This window comes from Nerophis lumbriciformis, linkage group LG25 (genome assembly GCF_033978685.3).
Source record: "Nerophis lumbriciformis linkage group LG25, RoL_Nlum_v2.1, whole genome shotgun sequence".
Taxonomy (NCBI): Eukaryota; Metazoa; Chordata; class Actinopteri; order Syngnathiformes; family Syngnathidae; genus Nerophis; species Nerophis lumbriciformis.
The window spans coordinates 25,668,961-25,693,698 of record NC_084572.2 but is presented as its reverse complement, the minus strand read 5'-3'; the positions used below and the strand labels follow the sequence as shown (position 1 = coordinate 25,693,698).

The 24,738-nt window shown below is 39.7% G+C and overlaps 1 protein-coding gene across 7 annotated transcripts in view; it reads left to right on the top strand.

Annotated features, from left to right (window-relative positions):
• Positions 1-24,738, top strand: part of LOC133621737 (protein sidekick-1-like) — a 782,002-nt gene that overhangs the window by 511,936 nt on the left and 245,328 nt on the right. For all 7 annotated transcript variants that reach the window (XM_061984042.1, XM_061984041.1, XM_061984043.2 and 4 more), the window contains one exon: positions 19,340-19,442. In XM_061984042.1, coding sequence (XP_061840026.1) covers positions 19,340-19,442 — 103 coding nt within the window. The remainder of the gene's footprint in view (positions 1-19,339; positions 19,443-24,738) is intronic.

Here is a 24,738-nt window from a genome sequence, read left to right as displayed (position 1 = left end):
GCAACTGTTATGTAAAAGAAAAGGGGTAGGATTAAACAAGCTCTGCTTCTTCCTACTCCTTTTCGAACATGTTGAAAAGAGAAACTGGAGATTGTGATGTATCATGTTGTATGCTTGCATGTTCGAAATAAACTCAAACTCTTAATAAAAAATGTGTGCAAAACTGGAACGTAAGTGCCCTAAAATAAAGAAGCTAGTGGCTAGCTGCTGTCAGCCAAGTTTTATTTTTTTATTTCCAATAAATAAATCGATTATCGACGATTAACGTTTACTAATCGATTTTATAATTGTCCATGTCCGAATTGCGATGAATCTAAAAATTGATTACCGTATTTTTCGGAGTATAAGTCGCTCCGGAGTATAAGTTGCAACAGCCGAAAATGCATAATAAAGAAGAAAAAAACATATATAAGTCGCACTGGAGTATAAGTCACATTTTTTGGTGAAATTGATTTGCATCAAGGGTTGGAATTGGGCGTTAAATCACCAAAAATGATTCCCGGGCGCGGCCACCGCTGCTGCTCACTGCTCTCTCACCTTCCAGGGGGTGATCAAGGATGATGGGTCAAATGCAGAGAATAATTTTGCCACACCTTGTGTGTGTGTGACAGTCATAGGTACTTTAACTTTAACTTAACAGGCTGAATAAGTGTACGTTATATGAGGCATGAATAACCAACTGAGAACGTGCCTGGTATGTTAACGTAACATATTATGGTAAGAGTCATTCAAATAACTATAACATATAGAACATGCTATACGTTTACCAAACAATCTGTCACTCCTTATCGCTAAATCCCATGAAATCTTATACGTCTAGTCTCTTACGTGAATGAGCTAAATAGTATTATTTGATATTTTACGGTAATGTGTTAATAATTTCACACATAAGTCGCTCCTGAGTATAAGTCACACCCCCGGCCAAACTATGAAAAAAACTGCGACTTATAGTCCGAAAAATACGGTATTTCCCCCACCTCTAGCAAACATTTCTGTCACGGTATTAAAAAGTACTCAATTACACTTATAACCAAGTTTTATTCATACAATTCAAGGAAATAGATACATAGCCACACAATATACATTCTTGGCAGAAGAACTATGTTAAATACTGATATTGTTCTGGCTACTTGAAGGCGAACTACTCTTTTTTTAAAAATTTTTTATTGTTTACAATCATTATGAAAGACATGTTGACATATCTATATATTAAAGTTAAAGTACCAATGATTGTCACACACACTAGGTGTGGCGAAAATTTTCTCTGCATTTGACCCATCCCCTCAATCACCCCCTGGGAGGTGAGGGGAGCAGTGAGCAGCAGCGGTGGCCGCGCCCAGGAATAATTTTTGGTGATTTTAACCCCCAATTCAAACCCTTGATGCTGAGTGCCAAGCAGGGAGGTAATGGGTCCCATTTTTATAGTCTTTGGTATGACTCGGCCAGTGTTTCAACTCACAACCTACCTATCTCAGGGCGGACACTCTAACCACTAGGCCACTGAGTTTTTTTTCTGAATTTTTTTAATGCTTTTTAAACAGTATATAAATGCAATCAAAAGTCTGCTTACAATGGAGCCTATAGGAACCCTTAAAAAAACACCACCATTAAGATTGTATATACATGATGTAAGTATATATGTAATGTAGGGCTGCACGATTATGGCCAAAATAATAATCACAATTATTTGTATCAATATTGGAATCACAATTATTAATAACGATCATTTACTGTGTTATACAAAATACATTTGTATTGCTTTTTGTATTTTAAATAAACAGTATGTGAACAGGGATTACATTTCGAAATGAACTGGCATATTTATAATAACATTTAGTATTTTCGTATTTTGATCATTTTAAGCATACGCTGCGCATTAATTTCAAAAACGCATCACAGCTTTTGCTTTTTTTTCCAACACCATTGCTGATTATAACTCAGAGCCAAAAAACATAATAAAACATCACTCGCAGTGCAAGGTCTGCTGTCAGTAGGATCTTCATATATTCCCATTTAGATGAAGAATGTCTCATAATCCTCGCAAAGAAAATGGGTGGTGGAGCGAAGCGTCTTTTCGTGTCGTTCTCGCCATTACCGGGCGAGATTGACAGCATGTATCCACACTGTCTATACAGGGGAATGGGCTCCAGATGACATTACACCAAGAGGGGGCGACATATTGAGTCTGGCGATGGAAAAAGGGCGTTCTAAGTAAATAAATAAATAAAAAACAACAATATGAACGTTGCACGGAAAATTTCTCTGCCAGTTTCTGCATCCCACAGGGATTCTTCTTTTGTGTTTCTGCACCTGCGGTTCCCACACAAGGTTGCAACATTGTTTGTCAACACTGTCTGCTCTCATTTTCTCGCACATTTGACCCTCTGATATTTTGTTTACCTACACTCTGTCCTCCTCCTGTCTAGGTGTGTGTGTGTGTGTGTGTGTGTGTGTGTGTGTGTGTGTGTGTGTGTGTGTGTGTGTGTGTGTGTGTGTGTGTGTGTGTGTGTGTGTGTGTGTGTGTGTGTGTGTGTGTGTGTGTGTGTGTGTGTGTGTGTGTGTGTGAACATAAATTTCCACACTTCTATTAGCTCAGGGTCCAGTGGACCCGGACATCTTTTATGTAATGGAAATGTGTAGGGGGGTGTATGGTGTGTGGTCATTAAATATGTATTCTGATATATGTTCTTCACAGAAAATGAGCCAAAGTCAGTGAGTCTCAGTTTGAAAAATTAATTAATTGTATCATTTTGCTTTTAATAAAAAATGAAAACGGGTCCCACAGAACCGAACACCACACGCTATCTTAAAACCAATATTGCACACCAAGAACACAATGGGCATTACAGTAATCACAAAAGTACCTTTGTCACTTGCCTTAAAATCACATTTCAACCGACGAGAAAATGTTACCAATTGTCGTTGGAAGAAACACTGAACGAAAACATAACAATATTTCTCGCAATTACAAATGAAAATGACTAACCATTCCCACTATGGTACACAAAAGCAGTCCCAGAGATGGTTGATATCATCTTGTTACAATAGACTATACATCCAATGATGGCTAAATAGGGGCCATTGGCTGTCATTAACTGAGAACAAAGTGTGTGTGCGTGTGCGTGTGCGTGTGCGTGTGTGTGCGCGCGTGTGTGTGTGTGTGTGTGTGTGTGTGTGTGTGTGTGTGTGTGTGTGTGTGTGTGTGTGTGTGTGTGTGTGTGTGTGTGTGTGTGCGTGCGTGCGTGCGTGCGTGCGTGCGTGCGTGCGTGCGTGCGTGCGTGCGTGCGTGCGCGCGCGCGTGCGTTCTGTGAGGCGTAGGTTACATGCTTGCAGCACATTCGAAAGCTAGGACCCTTGCAAAAAATAAAAAATAAATTTAACTATCATTAATTTTAAATGTAACCAATGTGGAATTAAGATCACAAAAAATGAAGAAGTGCTTACATTTTGTGGCGAAATGCATTCATTTTCACTAAGGATTGACATAATAATCAATGCAACATTGAGTGTTGATTGATTGTGTGAAATGTATTGTTGATTAATAACACTGGTAACGGGGTGCAGTATTTGGCTGCAACCAAAGCTGTTGCTTCATTCAGTCTCAACTCGTTTGCTGTAACATGACATCAGCTACCAAAAGTTGACTTAGATCCACAAAAACCTCCTTTTTAAAGCAACTCCATTATTCTGATTGATAGGACACTGGCATGGAAGCAGGGGTTTGTTTATTCAAAATCATATTTATGAAAAACGATTGCTTTATGTCCTCGCTCTAATGCCCACCGCCAGTGTTATAATGCTCAAGTATGTCAAAAATCTAGTTTAACAAGACCCGAACGTTTGTCTGAAGTTGATCTATTATGTACTTTTCAGGGCAATGCTGTCAGCAAAGTTCTTTTATGGGTCGTGCTGGAAGTAAGTCATTGTGCATTAAACAGTATTCAGGATGCAAACAAGACATATTTATTGGTATCAGGCCAAAGTTGCCCAGTGAAAAAACCTTTGCAGTCACAACCTGATTGCATTGTGTTTGTGGTGTTTCAAGCTGAAAGTCGTATGTTACCAACTAAAAAGCGCTGTCTGCTCGGTTAAATGCATTCACTATTTCATATTTCAATGCCATCTAAAAAAAATATGCTTCGATGAAATTGAAGGGATAAATCAAAGCATGTCTTTATGTTGGTTCTTTGCTGTAATTCCATTCTTCTTCCATGAAATTGATACTCAACTTTGTTTGCGGTGAGATAAAAAAAAAACGAGATTCTGACACCTCACGGGACATCAAACATGATGGCAGCTCAACATTCACGTTTTTATGACTTTGGAGGAATACTTTTCTTATGTCATTTATGCAAAACCCACTTTCCTTGCCCGTCGGCACATGTTTCTGTGTATTTGGGATCCCCAAACGTACACATTTGAATTCAAACCATGGAGACGTTGAGGAGCATTTTATTAAACCAGTTTGCGTATTTCCAAACATGACGTTTGAGATTAGCCTCAACTTGTGATGTTTACGGAAATGTCATATCTCCATACAGGTTTATTTTCATTTTCCGTAACATGTTTGCAGTCCAAACAAAAATTGGACCATGGTGAGATCCATGAACTAAAATGCTCTGTTATGGCCTGTATTAACACTAGAACTCTCAGGATTTTTTGCTCTACCTATAAAACCCAGGGGGCATCCAAACGGCTGGAACGCCCCCTGTGAACCTTCCTTTTGTTATCTAAACGGGGCAATCACACAGGAGGAGGGGACATGCTAACTTATATGAGGCTTCCATGAGATATTTTCATCTATCACCACTCCTAAGAAAGAATTTTGTTGAACATATTCTATTGGTGTATCATCAATAACAATCCTGATCGGTATATTACTTTTGCAATTGCTAAAGAGCATTATTTTGGTCTTCTTTAACGGGGCATAAATCTCACTCACTTCCACTCTCTAACACTGTATCCTGATAAAACATTTGCCTAAGTGATTGCCTCGTTCACATAACAAAAGGAGGGCCTCGCAGCCGATCGGCTGACCTGTGGGTTTTATAGGTAGAAAAGCCAAATGGCTGCTCTCTGGGAGTTCTAGTGTTAACCAGCACAGGTCATTACTCAAACTTCCATTCTCGTCTAAAAAAGTAAGAATTGCCTGCTTAACTTTTGTGTTTTGTCACAATAAACCTACTCAGAGTATCATCAATCAATCAATCAAAGTTGATTTATATAGCCCTTAATCACGAGTGTCTCAAAGGGCTGCACAAGTCACAACGACATCCTCGGCTCAGATCCCACATCAGAGCAAGAAAAAACTCAACCCCATGGGATACAATGAGAAACTTTGGAGGGGACCACAGATGTGAGGACTGGTGCAATGGACGTCGAGTGGATCTAGTTAAGGGAGTCCATTCCATAGTGGGGCCATCTTGAGTGGAGACAAGTCAGCAGCGCAGAGACGTCCCCAACTGATGCACAGATGAGTCGTCCATCCCGGGTCCCGACTTTGAACAGCTAGCGTGTCATCTGCGGTCACCTAATAACCCCTCCATAACCCCTCCACACAGGAGAGTGGGGCAGAGCAGAAAAGAGACGGCAGATCAACTGGTCTAAAAGGGGGAGGTCTATAAAAAGGCTAGGGCTTTGACTTTGACACCTATGCTCTATTGTGAATGTTTTGTTTTTCAAGCTTATTCCATGTATTAATGGCTCAAATCAAGCATTTTCAAGCATAAAAGTAGTAAAAAAAAATATCCATACCACAGTAGTATTGGCCACAAGATGAGACCAAACTATTTAGAGCAAGGGTGTCAAACGTACTGCCCGAGGGCCGGATCAGGCCCGCAAACAGGTTTTATCCGGCCCGCGGGATGAGTGTGCTCAGTTTAAAAATTAACCGGGAATTTTTGAATGAAATAAACTGCTGTTCTAAATGTGTCCACTGGATGTCCCACTATGGACTGGACTCTCACTATTATGTTAGATACACTATGGACTGGACTCTCACTATTATGTTTGATCCACTATGGACTGGACTCTCACTGTTAGATCCACTCATACTTGCCAACCTTGAGACCTCCGAATTCGGGAGATGGGGGGGGGGGTAGGAGGGGTAGGGTTTGGTGGTAGCGGGGGGTGTATATTGTAGCGTCCCGGAAGAGTTAGTGCTGCAAGGGATTCTGGGTATTTGTTCTGTTGTGTTACGGTGCGGTGGTTCTCCTGAAATGTGTTTGTCATTCTTGTTTGGTGTGGGTTCACAGTGTGGTGCATATTTGTAACAGTGTTAAGTTGTTTATACGGCCACCCTCAGTGTTGATCAAGTAGGCCTTGCAGTCACTCATGTGTGTGTAAAAACCGCATACTAGGTCGGCACGCTGTTTGAATGGAGGAAAAGCGAACGTGACGACAGGTTGTAGAGGACACTAAAGACTGTGTCTTTAAGGCACGCCCCCAATATTGTTGTCCGTTTGGAAACCGGGAGAATGGTTGCCCCGGGAGATTTTCGGGAAGGCTACTGAAATTCGGGAGTCTCCCAGGAAAATCGGGAGGTTTGGCAAGTATGGATCCACTATGGACTGGATTCTCACAATATTAAGCTAGATCCACTCGACGTCCATTGCACCGGTCGCCCAGGGGGGGTCCCCACATCTCCGGTCCCCTCCAAGGTTTATCATTGTTATCCCATTGGGTTGAGTTTTTTCTTGCCCTGACGTGGGATCTGAGCCGAGGATGTCGTTGTGGCTTGTGCAGCCCTTTGAGACACTCGTGATTTAGGGCTACATAAGTAAACTTTGATTGATTGATTGATGTCACAGTAGCAATTCTTTGTAGATGATGCTACATATGTACAAAATAAACCACATGATGTTAGTACATCAGTCGAGGAAAATGATCAAACTACATAAAAAACATCCTGTAATTTGATTTTGATATATATTTTTTTTTATCTTGATAGATTGAAAATTAACACCAATGAGTTGACTGATGAACATTATCACATAATGTATCCAGAAAATATAAATAGTATACATACTTTTAACCGCAACAGGTAATTGTAAAAAAAACAAAAAACATTTTGATTTGTACAATTTCAGAATGTGCTTGTTCTATTTTTAAACAAAGAAAACAATCTGAAGTTGTCTTTATTTTTAAGTTATTGTGCCGTGATTTTACCAGTCCGGCCCACTTGGGAGTAGATTTTTCTCCATGTGTGTCCCGATCTAAAATGAGTTTGACACCCCTGATTTAGGACGTTTTAAAAGTTAAAGTACCGATGATAGTCACACACACACTAGGTGTGGTGAGATTATCCTCTCCATTTGACCCATCACCCTCACCCCCTGGGAGGTGAGGGGAGTAGTGAGCAGCAGCGGTGGCCGCGCCCAGGAATCATTTTGGTGATTTAACCCTTAATTCCAACCCTTGATGCTAAGTGCCAAGCAGGGAGGTTATGGGTCCCATTTTTATAGTCTTTTGTATGACTCGGCCGGGGTTTGAACTCACGACCTACCGATCTCAGGGCGGACACTCTTGTTCAGTATCGTGGCCACTGATTGGCTCACTGTCAAGCAACATTACTTAATTGTATTGAAGGAGTATAAAGGTGATTTTGTGGCTGTTATTTCATGTCTCGAGGGTTCTCGTGATAAAAAAAACAAACGTGTTTAGAAGGTTGTAAACCAATTTATTTAATGCACTAGCTATGAAAATATTTTATTTACCATGGTCAGGCCCAGGACCAATTAACGGCAATAAACGAGGGATGATTATAAACCACAATATGAGACCTTTAAATCGTGTGGCTTGAGGAGCGTTGGACTTTAAAGGATCCACTGTATTTCTTGACACGACTTCTCATCCCTAAAAGATGTCCCTCGCTGCTCTGATATTGCTTTGTTTGGCGGCAGCCCCGCCACATGGAGTTTCTCATTTCCATAAAGAAGAATGCAACACATTTTGATTACACTTCTGCAATCTCCTTGAAGCGTCTTTGCGGGGAGTCCTTGTGAATAATGAAGGAATAAAGAAGACCCTGGTTTAAGACTTGAACATATTAAAAAAACAAAACAAAAAAGGACATTTAAGCGGCCGATGTGCAGGAGGGAGTGAGGAAATATGTATTGTGCTTTCACGGCCAGGGGAAATAACATTTCCCAAGAGGAGGCGAGGCAAGATCAAACACCCAGATGGCATTTTTTTTTTTTTTTTTGCTTTCTCCTGCGCTTCTACCATCTTTCACTCTGGCAAGACAACGAGCATCTGCAGCACTTCCCTTGACATGCTCCGTCTGCCTCCACCCAGCCGTTTTATTCTCCCCCTCGCTTCCCTCCCTTGTGATTCTGTCTTCCTCCCTCAGTCCGAGCTCACAGGTTGGCTTTCACCTTCCCTTCATTAAGGTGGGGTTGCGGTGCGGGTGGGGGGTACTGTCACGTTTAACACAGCACCGATGGCTGCTCATCCCTGTCTGACCTCCACTTAATGACCACTCTCCATTGTCTGTCTCCCACATTTACTCTCTCCTGTCACCCGTGTCGCCTTCCTTGCGGGCTGACACCTTTTTCCCCAATCGTACCGCCTTGTACAACATGGTCGCCTTTGCATGTCTGTTTCACGGGCTGGTAAAATGACAGCGATGGAGGCAGACTTCGGCCGTTCACATTTATACCGACACCTATACAAAGTCCATCCATCTTTCTATACTGCTCATTCTGTTACGGGCCACTGGGAGCTGGAGCCTATCCCAGCTGACTTTGGGTGAAAGAAGTGATACACCCTGGACTGGTCCCCAGTCTATAAAAGGTGTGTTTGCGAACCCTTTTTATACATCCATCCATCCATTTTCTACCGTTTATTCTTTTTGGGGTCGCGGGGGCACTGGAGCCTATCTCAGCTACAATCGGGCGGAAGGCATGGTACACCCTGGACAAGTCGCCACCTCATCACAGCCTTTTTATACAGTATTTACTTAATTACAATGATTTCACAAAATTATACAAAATCTTGTCCTTTCATGTTGCTCCCCGCCCCATGTTTTTATAGTATATATATGTAAAAATAAATAAATATTGGTGGTACAACAACAATCAAAAAAGAAAAGAAAAAAAAAACTCCCATAACTATACTCATGCATAGATATATAGAGAATCATACTCCATAGATGACGTGTTTACCTATGCTTATCATTGATTTCATATACAAAACCCAAAACCAGTGAAGTTGGCACGTTGTGTAAATGGTAAATAAAAACAGAATACAATGATTTGCAAATCCTTTTCAACTTATATTCAATTGAATAGACTGCAAAGACAAGATACTTAACGTTCGAACTGGTAAACTTTTTTTTTTTGGTTGCAAATATTAGCTAATTTGGAATTTGATGCCTGCAACATGTTTAAAAAAAGCTGGTACAAGTGGCAAAAAAGACTGAGAAAGTTGAGGAATGCTCATCAAACACTGATTTGGAACATCCCACAGGTGAACAGGCTAATTGGGAACAGGTGGGTGCCATGATTGGGCATAAAAGCAGCTTCCATGAATTGCTCAGTCATTCACAAACAAGGATGGGACGAGGGTCACCACTTTGTCAACAAATACGTGAGCAAATTGTCCAACAGTTTAAGAACAACCTTCCTCAACGAGTCGTTGCAAGGAATTTTGGGATTTCACAATCTATGGTTCGCAATATCATCAAAAGGTTCAGAGAATCTGGAGAAATCACTGCACGTAAGCGGCAATGCCCGTCACCTTCGATCCCTCAGGCGGTACTGCATCAAAAAGCGACATCAGTGTGTAAAGGATATCACATACCTGCCAACTACTCCGGTTTTCCCGTAATTAGTACGGTTTTCATCAACCTATTCCGGGTTACGGTTGCAGTGATAAAAAATACGGTTTTCCATTAATTAAAAAAAAAATAAAAAATTTAAGTTTTATTCACGAAATTGCGTAACAACAATGACAATCGACACTGCTTCCCGTAACTTCCTATCGAGCCATTCCGAATGCCATGCGCGAGGCTATTTATAGCACCGCTGCCAAGCACGAGGCACCTGTTGCCATTGTTTCCAAACGAGCGAACGATCATGGAATCAGCCGGAGAAAAATTGCAAACGAGTCTTAAACCGAAAAGAAAACTGCAGTCATTCCGTAAAGAATATTCAAAAGCCTATCCGGGAATAATTATCCGTTCCAAAAAGGGTGAAAACTACGCGAATTGCACCTTGTGCAGACAAGATTTTTCGATCGGACACGGAGGAATTAGCGATGTAAAAGACCACGTTGGGACAAAAAAACATAAGTCTAATGCTGTTGCTAGCGATACAAGTGGAAAACTTTCAACGTTTTTCGGATTTTAGCCACAAAAAGGTAATGACACCAATGTTATCTATTGGAATTGTTTAGTACTGTTATACTGTTAAAAGTGTTTATACTATTTATGCTTTCAAGTCCAAGTTGAAGAAATCTTGTTAAATGTTGACAGCATAACTACCAAAATACAGAAGTATGTCCTTAATATTTTTGCAGTGCTATTTCTGTTGAAAAGTTAAAATGATTACATTAGAGATGTGATGTGCCACTTTTCAAGTGTCTGATGGCTTAAATTAATTTTCATTAATTTTTCATATTTTGAATTCTTTTGAAAGGCTTGCAAAAAAACTACATTTGAATTGTAATTCCATGCTATTGACAGGACTATTAATTTTAATGAAGTTAGCTTACCATGTTTACAGTATGATAATTGTGATAGAAATGTGAATTTTAGGCACAGAATATTTTTTACAATTGAACAAGGCAGTAGATTATACAAGCTTGGACAGAAAGTTAATAATGACACCAATTTTTTTTTAATGGAATTGTTTAGTACTGTTTTACCATTTGTTTACTGTAAACAGTGTTTATACTGTTTATACTTTCAATTAACAAATTGAAGTCTTGTGAAAGGTTGACAGGATAACTGGCATTAACTGTCAAAATAATTTCAAACTATTGAAGTTAGCTTACAGAATAAACATGTCAATCAACCCATATGATTTTTGCTGTAATATTTTTGTTTTGAAAAGTCACTGTGACTGATAGAAAAGTGATGGTTTTAGCAACATTTTAACCTGTCTGAATGCTAATAATCATTTTGCGTCGGGGGACGAAGCCTGAACCCCCCACCAGGACTTTGTCCTGGACCTACCGGGGCCTGCGGCCCCTGGACCCTGGCTACTAGGTTTTTCTGATTTAAAAAGTTGGCAGGTATGATATCACCACATGGGCACAGAAACACTTTAGAAAACCACTGTTCGTAACTACAGTTTGTCTCTACATCTGTAAGTGCAAGTTAAAACTCTACTATGCAAAGCGAAAGCCATTTATCAACAACACCCAGAAACGCCGCCGGCTTCGCTGGGTGCAAACTCATCTAAGATGGACTGATGCAAAGTGCAAAAGTGTTCTGTGGTCTGACAAGTCCATATTTCATATTGTTTTTGGAAACTGTGGACGTTCTGTCCTCCGGACCACAGAAAAAAAGAACCATCCGGATTGTTATAGGCGCAGAGTTCAAAAGCCAGCATCATGGGTAACTTACACATCTGTGAAGGCACCATTAATGCTGAAAGGTACATACAGGTTTTGGAGCAACATATGTTGCCATCCAAGCAAAGTCTTTTTCACGAACACCCCTGCTTATTTCAGCAAGACAATTCCAAGCCACGTGTTACAACAGCGTGGCTTCATAGTAAAAGAGTGCGGGTACTAGACTGGCCTGCCTGTAGTCTAGACCTGTCTCTCATTGAAAATGTTTGCCGCATTATGAAGCCTAAAATACCACAACGGAGACCCCGGACTGTTGAACAACTTAAGCTGTACATCAAGCAATAATGGGAAAGAATTCCACCTGAAAAGCTTCAAAAATTGGTCTCCTCGGTTCCCAAACGTTTACTGAGTGTTGTTAAAAGGAAAGGCCATGTAACACTGTGGTAAAAATGCCCCTGTGCCAACTTTTTTTTGCAATGTGTTGCTGCCATTAAATTCTAAGTTAATAATGAAAAGAAAATTAAGTTTCTCTGTTCGAACGTTAAATATCTTGTCTTTGCAATCTATTCAATTGAATATAAGTTGAAAAGGATTTACAAATCATTGTATTCTGTTTTTATTTACGATTTACACAACGTGCCAACTTCACTGGTTTTGGGTTTTGTACATATATGTACACACATGCACTATTGACCTGCATTCTTCCAATATATTGATATATTTATATCATATGTATTATTTTACAGACAACTTCTGGATACAACTTCTTAAATATGTCCATTTTTCCCTCTAATACAAAATGTTCATTTTTCCATTTCTACTATCTCTGTCAGAGCTGTTGTCCAGGATTTTATTTTAGGGGCTGTGGTCTCTTTCCAAGTTTGTGTTATCTGTTTGCGAGCCTTGATGCTGGAATTTCGACAGACTTTCTATAAATCTGCCTTGGAACGCACCGTTGTGTGTGTCTGTAGCATCAATGCTAATGAGCCGTGTTCTTGCATGCAAGTCTCCAACGGCGTGTCTCTCCAACGGCGTGTCTCTCCAAGAAGCGCCTTTCTGCACTTGGATCTACTTTCTTCACAGCAGCTTGTTTTTTTTTATTGGCCCTGGACATATTGTAAACATAACATTCATTATTATTCAGGTATGTTATAAGTAGTGCTGTCAAACAATTGTTTTTTTAAATCAGATTAATCACACTTTTCAATTTGGATGAATCACGATTAATCACAAGTATTACTAGTAGTATTACTGGCTGGCGTCGTTTCAATTAACTTTAAGGTGCTGTTTGTGACTTCCTCACAATAAAATTTTTCAAAACAAAATATATAACAAGAACACCACAGGCATTAGTGGTTTAAAAGAACCTATTTGTTTGACAATTGTCTATATTTTTCACAATTACAAAGTTAATGTAATAAACATTTTTACCGTTTTGGTGTTTACGGCTGTCACTTAGCCGGTCTCAGAAACACGTACGCGCAGGGAGCGTGTGCACACATACAACAGCAGTCCAAGAGGATCCATCCATCCATCTTTGTCCGCTTATCCGAGGTCGGGACGCGGGGGCAGCAGCCTAAGCAGAGAAGCCCAGTGTAGAGGTTGCCCTCTAGTGGGTTCTGCGGACCACCACACACTGCCACGAGAGCCCGGATTTCAGGGTACAACACTGCTTTATTGTCATAAATAGTGGTAGGATTTTGCTTTCCAGCAAATTGTCTTTCCCTCAGTCCGTGTCTCTCTCTCTCTGGCTCCCACTCCAACTGCCGTGTCTCGTTCCGGCTGCTGCTAATACAGGTGATTAGATAACAAGGCCCACCTGGGCCATCTACTCACCTGTCGCTGTCTTTGAGGCCGGTCCTTGCACACCCCGTTCCGCGTCAGGCCCGCAGGCCACGTCAGACACCCCAGCCACTTTGTCCAGCTCCTCCCGGGGGATCCCAAGGCGTTCCCAGGCCAGCCGGGAGACATAGTCTTCCCAACGTGTCCTGGGTCTTCCCCGTAGCCTCCTACCAGCCTGCTTTAAACAAAATAACAACATTTAACGATGACAGTTTGAGACGTTTTTCTTAATCCGGAAATCGTCGGAACGCGTTCAACCTTGGAGGTTTCTGCCGTACTTCCTAAATGTGCTCCCTGTGTCACCCTCCTGATCTTCCCCCATTAGTGACTCAACCTGCACCCTGAGTTCCAGCACCAGTGGGTGTCAGTGACACGACGCTGTCGTGTTTAAGTGCGCTTCACTCCAAGTGTGTGTGTGTGTGGAGCGCAGTCATTCGCCTACGGTTTTTTTTTTCTTTCGTTTTTTTTTTCCCCTGCACCCGCCTGTCTTATTCCCCGTGGCAGCGGGATACGACTCTTTGGCTCTGGTGACGACTCGGAAAGAAAGAGAAGGAGGAATAAAGAGTGGGGAGTCAATTACCACCTTTTTGGTCCTTCCCTTCAAAGGGGAGATGAAAGACGCTCTTCACCTCCCACTGCATTGGATCCTGAACCCCCGTTCTGCTGCTCAGATCCCCATCCAACTCCTGTCAGAGTTAGCCTCTTTAATTTGTACTTGCTACTTCTCCCTGATTGGATATTTGCATATGCATCGGTACATTGTGATGTTGCATGTTCATACACGTGCACACCTTCCTTGGCCTCCCTTTTTTTTACTCATTTTGCTGCGCAGATTATACTGTTTTCAGACAGTGATAAGAATCCTATTGAGTCTTTATTATGAGAGGCCATATTGGCCATAAATCATTCTCACACACACACATTATCATAATCTCTTACTTACACTGCCATATTTTACCACAGAGGGCATAAATCGCTCTTTCCAGACACCAATGTACTTTTTTTTCTTTGCTATCAGTGTAACAAAAGTGTACTGTTACCCCCGTTACAATTCATCATTTGCAATCCTGCTGGATGAGAATTATTTAGAGGGGTAAGAATTGCTCCAAAGAGAGAACTTAAGGCACACTGATTGACCAACCAGCCAATTAATGACATACGCTTGTACGATATAATGGGATGTAATTAGTCCGTCCATAAACCCTCACTCAGAATCTGCAAAACCAACACTGTGTCACCTGACAATGTGATATCATGCATTTTTGGAAGTGTATTGTTTTAAAAAAGAAAATAGTTGCACGGTTCATAATGGTCCTGAACTAGAAACCTTACGATTTCTTTCAAAAAGTCTCCTGCACATACAGACATGTGAAATGTCCGTGGAAAGCAGCGTTTTTTTTTAATGAAATATCAAGAAAATTACAAAACCCAAAACCAGTGAAGTTGGCACGTTGTGTAAATTGTAAATAAAAACAGAATGCAATGATGTGCAAATCATTTTCAAGTTATATTCAATTGAATAGACTGCAAAGACAAGATATTTAATGTTCGAACTGGTAAACTGGTTTCACAAATAATCATTAACTTAGAATTTAATGGCAGCAACACATTGCAAAAAAGTTGGCAGAGGGGCATTTTTACCACTGTGTTACATGGCCTTTCCTTTTAACAACACTCAGTAAACATTTGGGAACTGAGGAGACCAATTTTTTGAAGTTTTTCCGGTGGAATTATTTCCCATTCTCGTTTGATGTACAGCTTAAGTTGTTGAACAGTCCGGGTCTCCGTTGTGGTATTTTAGGCTTCATAATGCACCACACATTTTCAATGGCAGGCCAGTCTAGTACCCACACTCTTTGACTATGAAGCCACGCTGTTGTAACACGTGGCTTGGAATTGTCTTGCTGAAATAAGCAGGGGCGTTCGTGAAAGATACTTTGCTTGGATGGCAACATATGTTGCTCCAAAACCTGTATGTACCTTTCACCATTAATGGTGCCTTCACAGATGTGTAAGTTACCCATGCCTTGGGCACTAATACACACTCATACCATCACAGATGCTGGCTTTTCAACTTTGCACCTATAACAATCCGGGTGGTTCTTTTCCTCTTTGGTCCGTAGGACACGACATCCACAGTTTCCAAAAACAATTTCAAATGTGGACTCTTTAGACCACAAAATACTTTTCCACTTTGCATCAGTCCATCTTAAATGAGCTTGGGCATTTCTGGGTGTTGTTGATAAATGGCTTTGGCTTTGCATAGTAGAGTTTTAACTTGCACTTACAGATGTAGCGACGAACACATTGGTTTTCTGAAGTGTTTCTGAGCCCATGTGGTGATATTCTTTACACACTGATGTCGCTTTTTGGTGCAGTACCGCCTGAGGGATCGAAGGTCACGGGCATTCAAGGTTGGTTTTCGCTTATGTGCAGTGATTTCTCCAGATTCTCTGAAACTTTTGATGATATTACGGACCGTAGATGGTGAAATTCCTGAATTCCTTGCAATAGCTTGTTGAGAAATGTTGTTCTTAAACCGTTCAACAATTTGCTCACGCATTTGATCACAAAGTGGTGACTCTCGCCCCATCCTTGTTTGTGAATGACTGAGCATTTCATGGAAGCTGCTTTTATACCCAATCATGGCACCCACCTGTTCCCAATTAGCCTGTTCACCTGTGGTATGTTCCAAATAAGTGTTTGATGAGCATTCCTCAACTTTCTCAGTCTTTTTTGCCACTTGTGCCAGCTTTTTTGAAACATGTTGCAGGCATCAAATTCCAAATGAGCTAACATTTGCAAAAAATAACAAAGTTTACCAGTTCGAACATTAAATATCTTGTCTTTGCAGTCTATTCAATTGAATATAGGTTGAAAAGGATTTGCAAATCATTGTATTCTGTTTTTATTTACCATTTACACAACGTGCCAACTTCACTGGTTTTGGGTTGTGTACGATCTAAACAAAATTCGCCGAACGCTCTCCTCAGTCACAGTTATTCACTGTTCTTCTTGCCAAATCGCCGCATTGAGTTGCAGATCGGGAGCACAGAAACAACCTTCCGAGTTAGTGAACCATCGAGCTGGCTTACTTGTTGTCGCCTGCGTTCTCTCTCCGAGCCACAGCGTTGACGGCTTTCTACTTTGCTGTTAATCATATTTGGATGATTACAAGCCGAACACCGTTAGTTCCAAACCAGTTGTAGTTCTGGAGTATTTATTAGTAGCCATCAACAAGGTATGTTTTTGATGTGACGGATTGTAAACGAAGGTCACAACACCGGCAGTATATTACCCAAGGGTTGTGGCTACAGGATAGAGTTGCCGAATGAGAATTATTTGTTTACATTACTCTTTTAATGATAATAATCTTAGTAAATTATCTACGGAAAAAAATCTGTGTTACATTACATGAGACATGTAAGTGTAAAAATGGCAGTCAAACAAGGTTGGTATGTGAGAATAAATCTAAACTATAAATAAAATAAAGTGTACAATTGCAGTAAATGTAATTTCACTTCATGCTGATAGAAATGTTCTGCTTTTTTTCCTAAATGTTCCTCTTCTTTTTTTTTTTTTTTGTCAAAGGGTGCTCATACATACCTGCACACAGAAAATAAAATGACTGACACAGCAAAAAACGATGCACAACCAGAGCACAATCAATGAGTACAGATACAGTAAGAATGGGATTCAAATGGCCCCATTCGTCATAGTTTACCTGACACATGAAACGTCACAAATTGGGGGCCGTACCCTATCCATTCTAGCGGCAAGATGGCAGTAGAGTGTGGAATATCTTAGAACGTGTTTTGTGGCATTTCCAACTTTGACCCACAGGGTCAGTTTCTAAAGTAGGAAGGGGATTCATATGGCCGATTTACCTGACACATGAAACGTGACGAATTGGGGGGTGCACTATCCACTTCAGCCGCTAGTAGGCAGTAGAGTGTTGAATATTTTTGACCACATCCATCCATTTTATACCGCTTGTCCCGTTCAGGGTCGCGGGGGGGGGGGGGGGGGGGGGGGGGTGCTGGAGCTATCCCAGCTGCATTCGGGCGGAAAGCGGGGTACACCCTGGACAAGTCGCCACCTCATCCCAGGGCCAACACAGATAGTCAAACAACATTCACACTCATCGACAGTTACTAAATAGCGTGGCACTTTCCATCGTTTCCAGCAGACTGCATTGCAAAATATTTTACACCCCCTACCTTTCACGCAAGATCCACCAAGGAATGGGGCCCTATATGAGTCCCTTCCCTACTGTAAAGGGCATGTGATTTCGCAATGCATTGTGGGTGCCGGGTAGCCATTTTTGCTGGACGTAGGTTTTGTTTACATGGCTGTAAAGTGAAATATATTAAAATGGATCGTACAAATTAAAAAAAAATGAAGGCACTGCACCAAGACAAACTGTACCCTATTCCTAAGGATCGCTATCTCGAACAAAAAAATTTAAATTAGTGGAATTGATACATATGAGCACATTCAATGGACAAGATATTTGAGCCAAACTTGTATAAATGTCGTCAACAGAGTCCGTTTTTATACCGGTGAAGCATTTCAGGATGCTAAAAATGTTAAGGCTCATTGCACTCCGTTCAAATTTTGCATACTCTACAACTTTTATCTCTTATATGTCTGAGATGGAGTGAGTCAGCCCAGCCTCATTTCTTAAACAGGTTTCTCTGAAAAAAGAAGCCCATTGTTACTTTTAAAGTTAAAGTACCACTGAAGTCACACACGCACACTAGGTTTGGTGAAATTACCCTCTGCATTTGACCCATCCCCTTGATCACCCCCTGGGAGGTGAGGGGAGCAGTGAGCAGGAGCGGTGGCCACGCTCGGGAATAATTTTGGTGATTTAACCCCCAATTCCAACCCTTGATGCTGAGTGCCTAGCAGGGAGGTAATGGGTCCCATTTTTATAGTCTTTGGTATGACTCGGCCGGCCGGGGTTTGAACTCGCGACCTACCGATCTCAGGGCGGACACTCTAACCACAAGGACACTGAGCAGCAAGTGTTTTAAATAGTTCAATTACTGTGCCCCTTCTCTAAAAATAATACTCATTCATTTGTGTGCTTGCCCATGACTAAAAGTACACAGACATGCTTTTTCCAAAATACGGTATGTATTTTGGAAAATGCTACGTGTGAAACAGAATAAAGTCTTTGATAGGTGATGGCGCTAAAAGTCATGTTTGATCATCTCATGGCTGCTATCCAGGCTATTCACCTCTTTATTAGCTTCATAACCCGATGTCTTTTGGCTTCGCTTTCATGCTGGAAATGAGAGCGATTTTCCTGAGGCGATAATGACAACCATCGTGGTGGTTAATGATAATGCACGTTTGCGCTAGACTTTTAACTTGTTAAAGAAAACAAATTGAACTCCAGCACAGTCTGGTATTCAACCATGTAAACACGAACACAGCCACATTTTAGAATCCCTTCACTGGCTCCAAGTTCATTTTAGAATTCATTTTAAAATATGTCTCTGAGGTCAGCTGATCAGTTTCTTCTTATCGTCCCAAAAGCCCGTTTAAAATCCAGAGGTGATTGAGCATTTTCTGCTGTGGCTCCAAAACTTTGGAACAATATCCCTATTGTTATTCGGATGGCTCCCTCTTTAACGACTTTTAAGTCACGTCTTAAGACATATTTTTACTCTTTGGCTTTTAAACCAGCATAAAGTTGTGTGATTTTAGTCTTGTTTTATTTTCTCTGATGTATTTTATGCATTTACTCTTTTATAGTTAAATGTTTTATGTTACTGACTCTCCTAGTATGTTTGTCTTAACTTCTGTGCAGCACTTTGTGAAACTTCTATTGTTTTTTTAAATGTGCTATATAAATAAAGTGGATCGCATTGGATAAATGGGCAATTCAGAGTCCAGCCAGACCCACAATGCAATGCGTTTTTCCACGTCACACTGTCAAGCCCTATAATATGTCGACTTTTTATTACAGATTTGGAGTCAGACGTTGACGCTCCGGTGATTGTGGTGGGACCTAAAGACACCAGAGTGGTGGCAGGCAGCAAGGCAACCCTGGAGTGTGTTGCCAATGCCAGGTACGTGTTTACATCTACTCTTTGCCTTTCAATTGTCCGTCTGCCTTTTAGTTAGGAACTTTTTCCTGCTGTCTATTTGGCCTAGAAAGTTGGAATTTCCGGGTTCCTAGTCGGAAGTTTTATAAGGATACGCCTCTCGTGGTCGGCTTCAAAGATGGCTGCTCTGAATGTAAACAACAATATAAGCTTCTATAATATCTGTTATTGGCACTTCTGATTACTTTTTGTCGCACATTATTAACATTTCATCTCACGGTTATTGTGACCCAATTTATCACAATTATAAAATTATAGTGTTGCACTCAAACCTTTAGATTTTTTTAAACAACTAAACTAAATAGACCTAGCTCGTAGGTTCAGTGTCCACAATTGACTATCTTAGTTGCACAAATGTATTCATAAAGGGTTTGTATTGGAGTTTGTTAATGGGGAAAGACATTATTACTCTTGTATTCATTTTAGCATTTAAGTAGCGCCAGTCATTCCATGAGTTTATCAAAATGCAATTATCATCCTGGTTTTTCCGATAATTTTTAATTTAAAACAGTCGAGAGTTTGAGCGCGGTTATCGTTAAAACCGTTTATCACTCTCTGCGCCCTACAAGTGCTTTTGTAATGTATTTGTTGTTGTTTTTTTTTACATATTTCAAATGAAAAACGGTAGTCAATTGTAACATAACATTATGCAGTTAATGCTAGTTAGTGTCCAGTATCCAAAAAAAAACTTCTTCTTTTTTTATGTCTTTCAAATGAAAAAGAGTATTCAATTGTAACATATCATTATGGCAGTTAATGCTAGTTAGTGTCCAGTATTTGTCATGATTCGTGGCCCGGATCATGTTTTTGTTATTTTCGGTTAGTTTTGGACTCCCTCAGTTCCTGTTTTGTCCACCCTTGAGTTTGTTTTAGTTACCATGGTTGCTTATTATTTTCATCTGCCTCTGATTGGTGTTCGGGACGCTCACCTGTTCCCCGAGCACTAATCAGAGTCATTATTTAAGCCTGCCTTATCCGGTCAGTCGGCCTGGCTTCTTTGTTTGCTTATGCTACAGTTACGTGAGTATTTCTTGTCTTTTTGCCTATGGTAAGTGTTAGCGTTTGCTTCGAGTGCGATCGGCATGTTGTTCCTTTGGCTTGTTTTCGGTTTTTGGTACTTCCTTGAGTTTCGAAGAATAAATCACGTTCCTACCTGCACGTCCTGTCCAGAGTGGTCCGTTTGCATCCCGGGGGAACGAACCTTGCAGCAAGCTGCGACCCCCCGCACGTAACAGTATCCCAAAAAAACTATTAAATTTTTTTTTTTTTTACGTATTTCAAATGAAAAACTGTATTCAATTGTAACATATCATTATGGCAGTTAATGCCAGTTAGTGTCCAGTATCCAAAAAAAACTTCTTTTTTTTTTATGTATTCAAAATGAAAAACAGTATTCAATTGTAACATATCATTATGACAGTTAATGCTAGTTAGTGTCCAGTATCCAAAAAAAACTTGTTTTTTTTACGTATTCGAAATGAAAAAGAGTATTCAATTGTAACATATTATGGCAGTTAATGCTAGTTAGTGTCCAGTATCCCAAACATTTTTTTTTTTTTTTTTTTTTTTTACGTATTTCAAATGAAAAACGGTAGTCAATTGTAACTTCTCATTATCCAGTATCCCAAAAAAAATTTGTTTTTTTGTTACGTATTTCAAATGAAACACAGTATTCAATTGTAACATATCATTATGGCAGTTAATGCTAGTTATTGTCCAGCATCCAAAAAAAATGCTTAATTGTTTGTCATTAATGTTGGGACGTGTGTCATTTTTGTTATTAGTCATCTCCCGAACAAAACAACTGCAGGGACAGTTTACATGAATCGACCAAGCTGTATGAACTTTACACAGAAATGTTATGTAATATGTCTTCTTCATAAACATACATTCCATTTTATTTCATGGATGCCTTGCTGCTGGCGGACTAAACTGTCTTCAAATCACTGTGATGATCTGCATGTGCTATTTTGCTCCCAGCGCCCTGTTTGTTCGGGCGTTTTGCTAAATTGCCTTATTTAGCCCCTGTAAGGTTCCTCATGTTTCATGGCAGCACTTTTGTCAAGATGATCTCAACAATAAAGCTCTTAATAAAAACTAATGTCCATATCAGTGAATGGAACAAAGACGCAGAAAAACATTGTGCACTCAGGTTTAGTGCAAAGAAACAATGACATGGTTAGTCAGACATTTTCTTATATTTTCAAGGATTGCTCCTTCTTTGACCGAAGCAACCATCTTTTATGTCAATATTTGAAAAAGATTTACCTAAAGTGATCCAGTAGCAATAGCAGTACCGGTATATTAATACTAATACTTTTTATTACCTTCGCTATAAGGTATTGTGTATGACAGCGGTATCCAAACTTTTTCCACTGAGGGCCGCACACTGTAAAATTAAAGCATGTAAGGGCCATTTTGATATTTTTCATTTTCAAAACCTATACAATATATACCGTATTTTTCAGAGTATAAGTCGCTCCAGAGTATAAGTCGTACCGGCCGGAAATGCATAATAAAGAAGGAAAAAAACATATATAAGTCGCATTTCTGGGGGAAATTTATTTGATAAAACCCAACACCAAGAATAGACATTTGAAAGGCAATTTAAAATAAAGAATAGTGAACAACAGGCTGAATAAGTGTACGTTATATGAGGCATAAATAACCAACTGAGAACGTGCCTGGTATGTTAACGTAACATATTATGGTAAGAGTCATTCAAATAACTATAACATATAGAACATGCTATGCGTTTACCAAACAATCTGTCACTCCTAATCGCTAAATCCCATGAAATCTTATACGTCTAGTCTCTTACGTGAATGAGCTAAATAATATTATTTGATATTTTACGCTAATGTGTTAATAATTTCACACATAAGTCGCTCCTGAGTATAAGTCGCACCCCCGGCCAAACTATGAAAAAAACTGCGACTTAAAGTCCGAAAAATACGGTATGCAACATTTTCCCGCCCAAAAAAATCTAAGTATATTTGATGTGAATTATTTGGAGCCTTAAAATAGGTCAATAATTATTCAACACTTAAACCTCCAGATCCACTTCAGATTTGTCTGTGGAAATAAGGGTATTTTTATTTTTATGCTCTTTTTGTTGAAAAGAAAAAAAGAAAAAACAAAAACAAAATATGCAACATTTTCCCACCCCAAAAAATCTTAGTATAATATTTTATGTGAATTATTTGGAGCCTTAAAAATGGTCAATAATTAATAACAACATTAATTTTGATTCATAATTATTTTTATGAGCAAAATCCCACTAAATTCTCAGGAATCCGAAAGGGCTCCACTCCACTGTTGTAAGAAGTCATACAAATGTTTTTTGTTTTTTTTTCAACGCTTTAATTTCTAGATCACCTTGAGATCTATTCATTGATTCTTAGCTTTTAAAGGTTTTTATGTTTTGTGTTTTATGTTTTATGCCCATTTTTGTCATAGAAAACTTAGTTTTGTAATGGCAAACACACAAAATATGCAATATTTCCCCCAAAAAATGTTAAAGTGGAATATGTGATGTGAAGTAACATGCAATATGTTCCTAAAAATTATTTCAAAGTGGAATATGTGAAGTCAGTGGAGCCTTGTATATGTCAATAATTCATAACAGCATTGCTTTTGATTCATTTTTTTACTTTTCAGCAATGACAGCTTTAAAGAAAACACAGCCTGAAGGACAGCTTTGTTTTATAAGAGTCAACATTGCAACTTGTCCTCGTTACATTTCACCTGTATGCTCTTTTATTTCACTTTGTTATGTTTCAGTAGTATTTTTAGAATGTGCCGCAGGCCGTTAAAAGAATGAGCTGCGGGCCGCAAACGTCAGTTAGTTAGTGTGCTACTCACAAAGATGAAGCGAGTGGCTGACTGTCAGGAGGGTTCACTCCGCTGACACCAGTGCAAAGAGTGAACCCTCTTGCAGGCTGTTTGGAAGCGACAAACGAACAAAACAAATAATGCACAGACTTGTATTCATCCCTCCATTTTTGGGGTGTGTTTGTTATTTAGCTACATAGCTCAAACAGTTCTGGGTGGATTCTGATTCATCCATCCATTTTCTACTGCTTGTCGCTCTGCTTTCAGGAAATGTCAAAAATGGAAAAAGAACAAGTTATCAAGTTTTGGATTTTTGATTGGATTATTTACTTTTGGGATATGGGAGTGCTTATTCAGTTTGTAAAGCGTCTTTAAGGTTGTTCAAAGGCACACTAAGTAGAAAAAACAACTAAAATTAAACAATTTAAAAAAACAACAAACAATGATCGCCACAGATTAGATTATTTTTAGCATTAAAAAAAGCCATATACTATACCTTTGACTTTTTTCTGGAGATTAAGCTTGAAGTGAAAGCATGATTTATTATATCTCCAGTAAAGTCAAATTACTGCAACATTATTCTTGTACAGTAAAACTATTCCCACCTCACTGGTAATTATAGTACAGTGCAAAACAGTGATAATTAATAATAAATAAATAATAGTAGTTGTTTTATGGAGGTTAATTTGTGTCTTTATTACAAAAGCTCTTTATGTATACTGAATTTGTGCACATGGACACATTTAATCGGTTTAAAAGCCTCACCAGAATAAAAATGCTTCACGTGGAAGATTGTGACCCCATCACACACGTTCGGATCAAAATTTCATTCCGATCGAGACGAGTTGTTTATGACGAAAGTCATTCGGATTGTACCGCATGAAAACACATCTCCCGAAATTCGTGTTACAATTATCCTTTCTGGGCATGTGTGTGCCGTCAGCTATACTTTGGTGGTGGAGCGGCGACTAAATTTATTAATCTTGGAATGAAGCAATTGTCAGCAGTGTTTTAGCGACTTTTAAATCACTAATCCTGGTCTCCATGGCAACAAATAAAGTAAGTTTCTTACAAGTATCATCCCTGCAGGACGAGGAATAGCTAAACATGCTTCACTACACACCGTAGCTCACCGGCGTCAAAATGTAAACAAACGCCATTGGTGGATCTACACCTGACATCCACTGTAATGATACCAAGTACAAGCACGTATCTAGTCGATACTACTATGATTATGTCGATATTTTTTGGCATCACAACATCTTCTTTCGTTTTTTTAAATATATATTATGTTTATAAAGTCAGGAAATATGTGCCTGGACACATGAGGACTTTGAATATGACGAATGTATGATCCTGTAACGACTTGGTATCGGATTGATACCCAAATTTGGGGTATCATCCAAAACTAATGTAAAGTATCTCA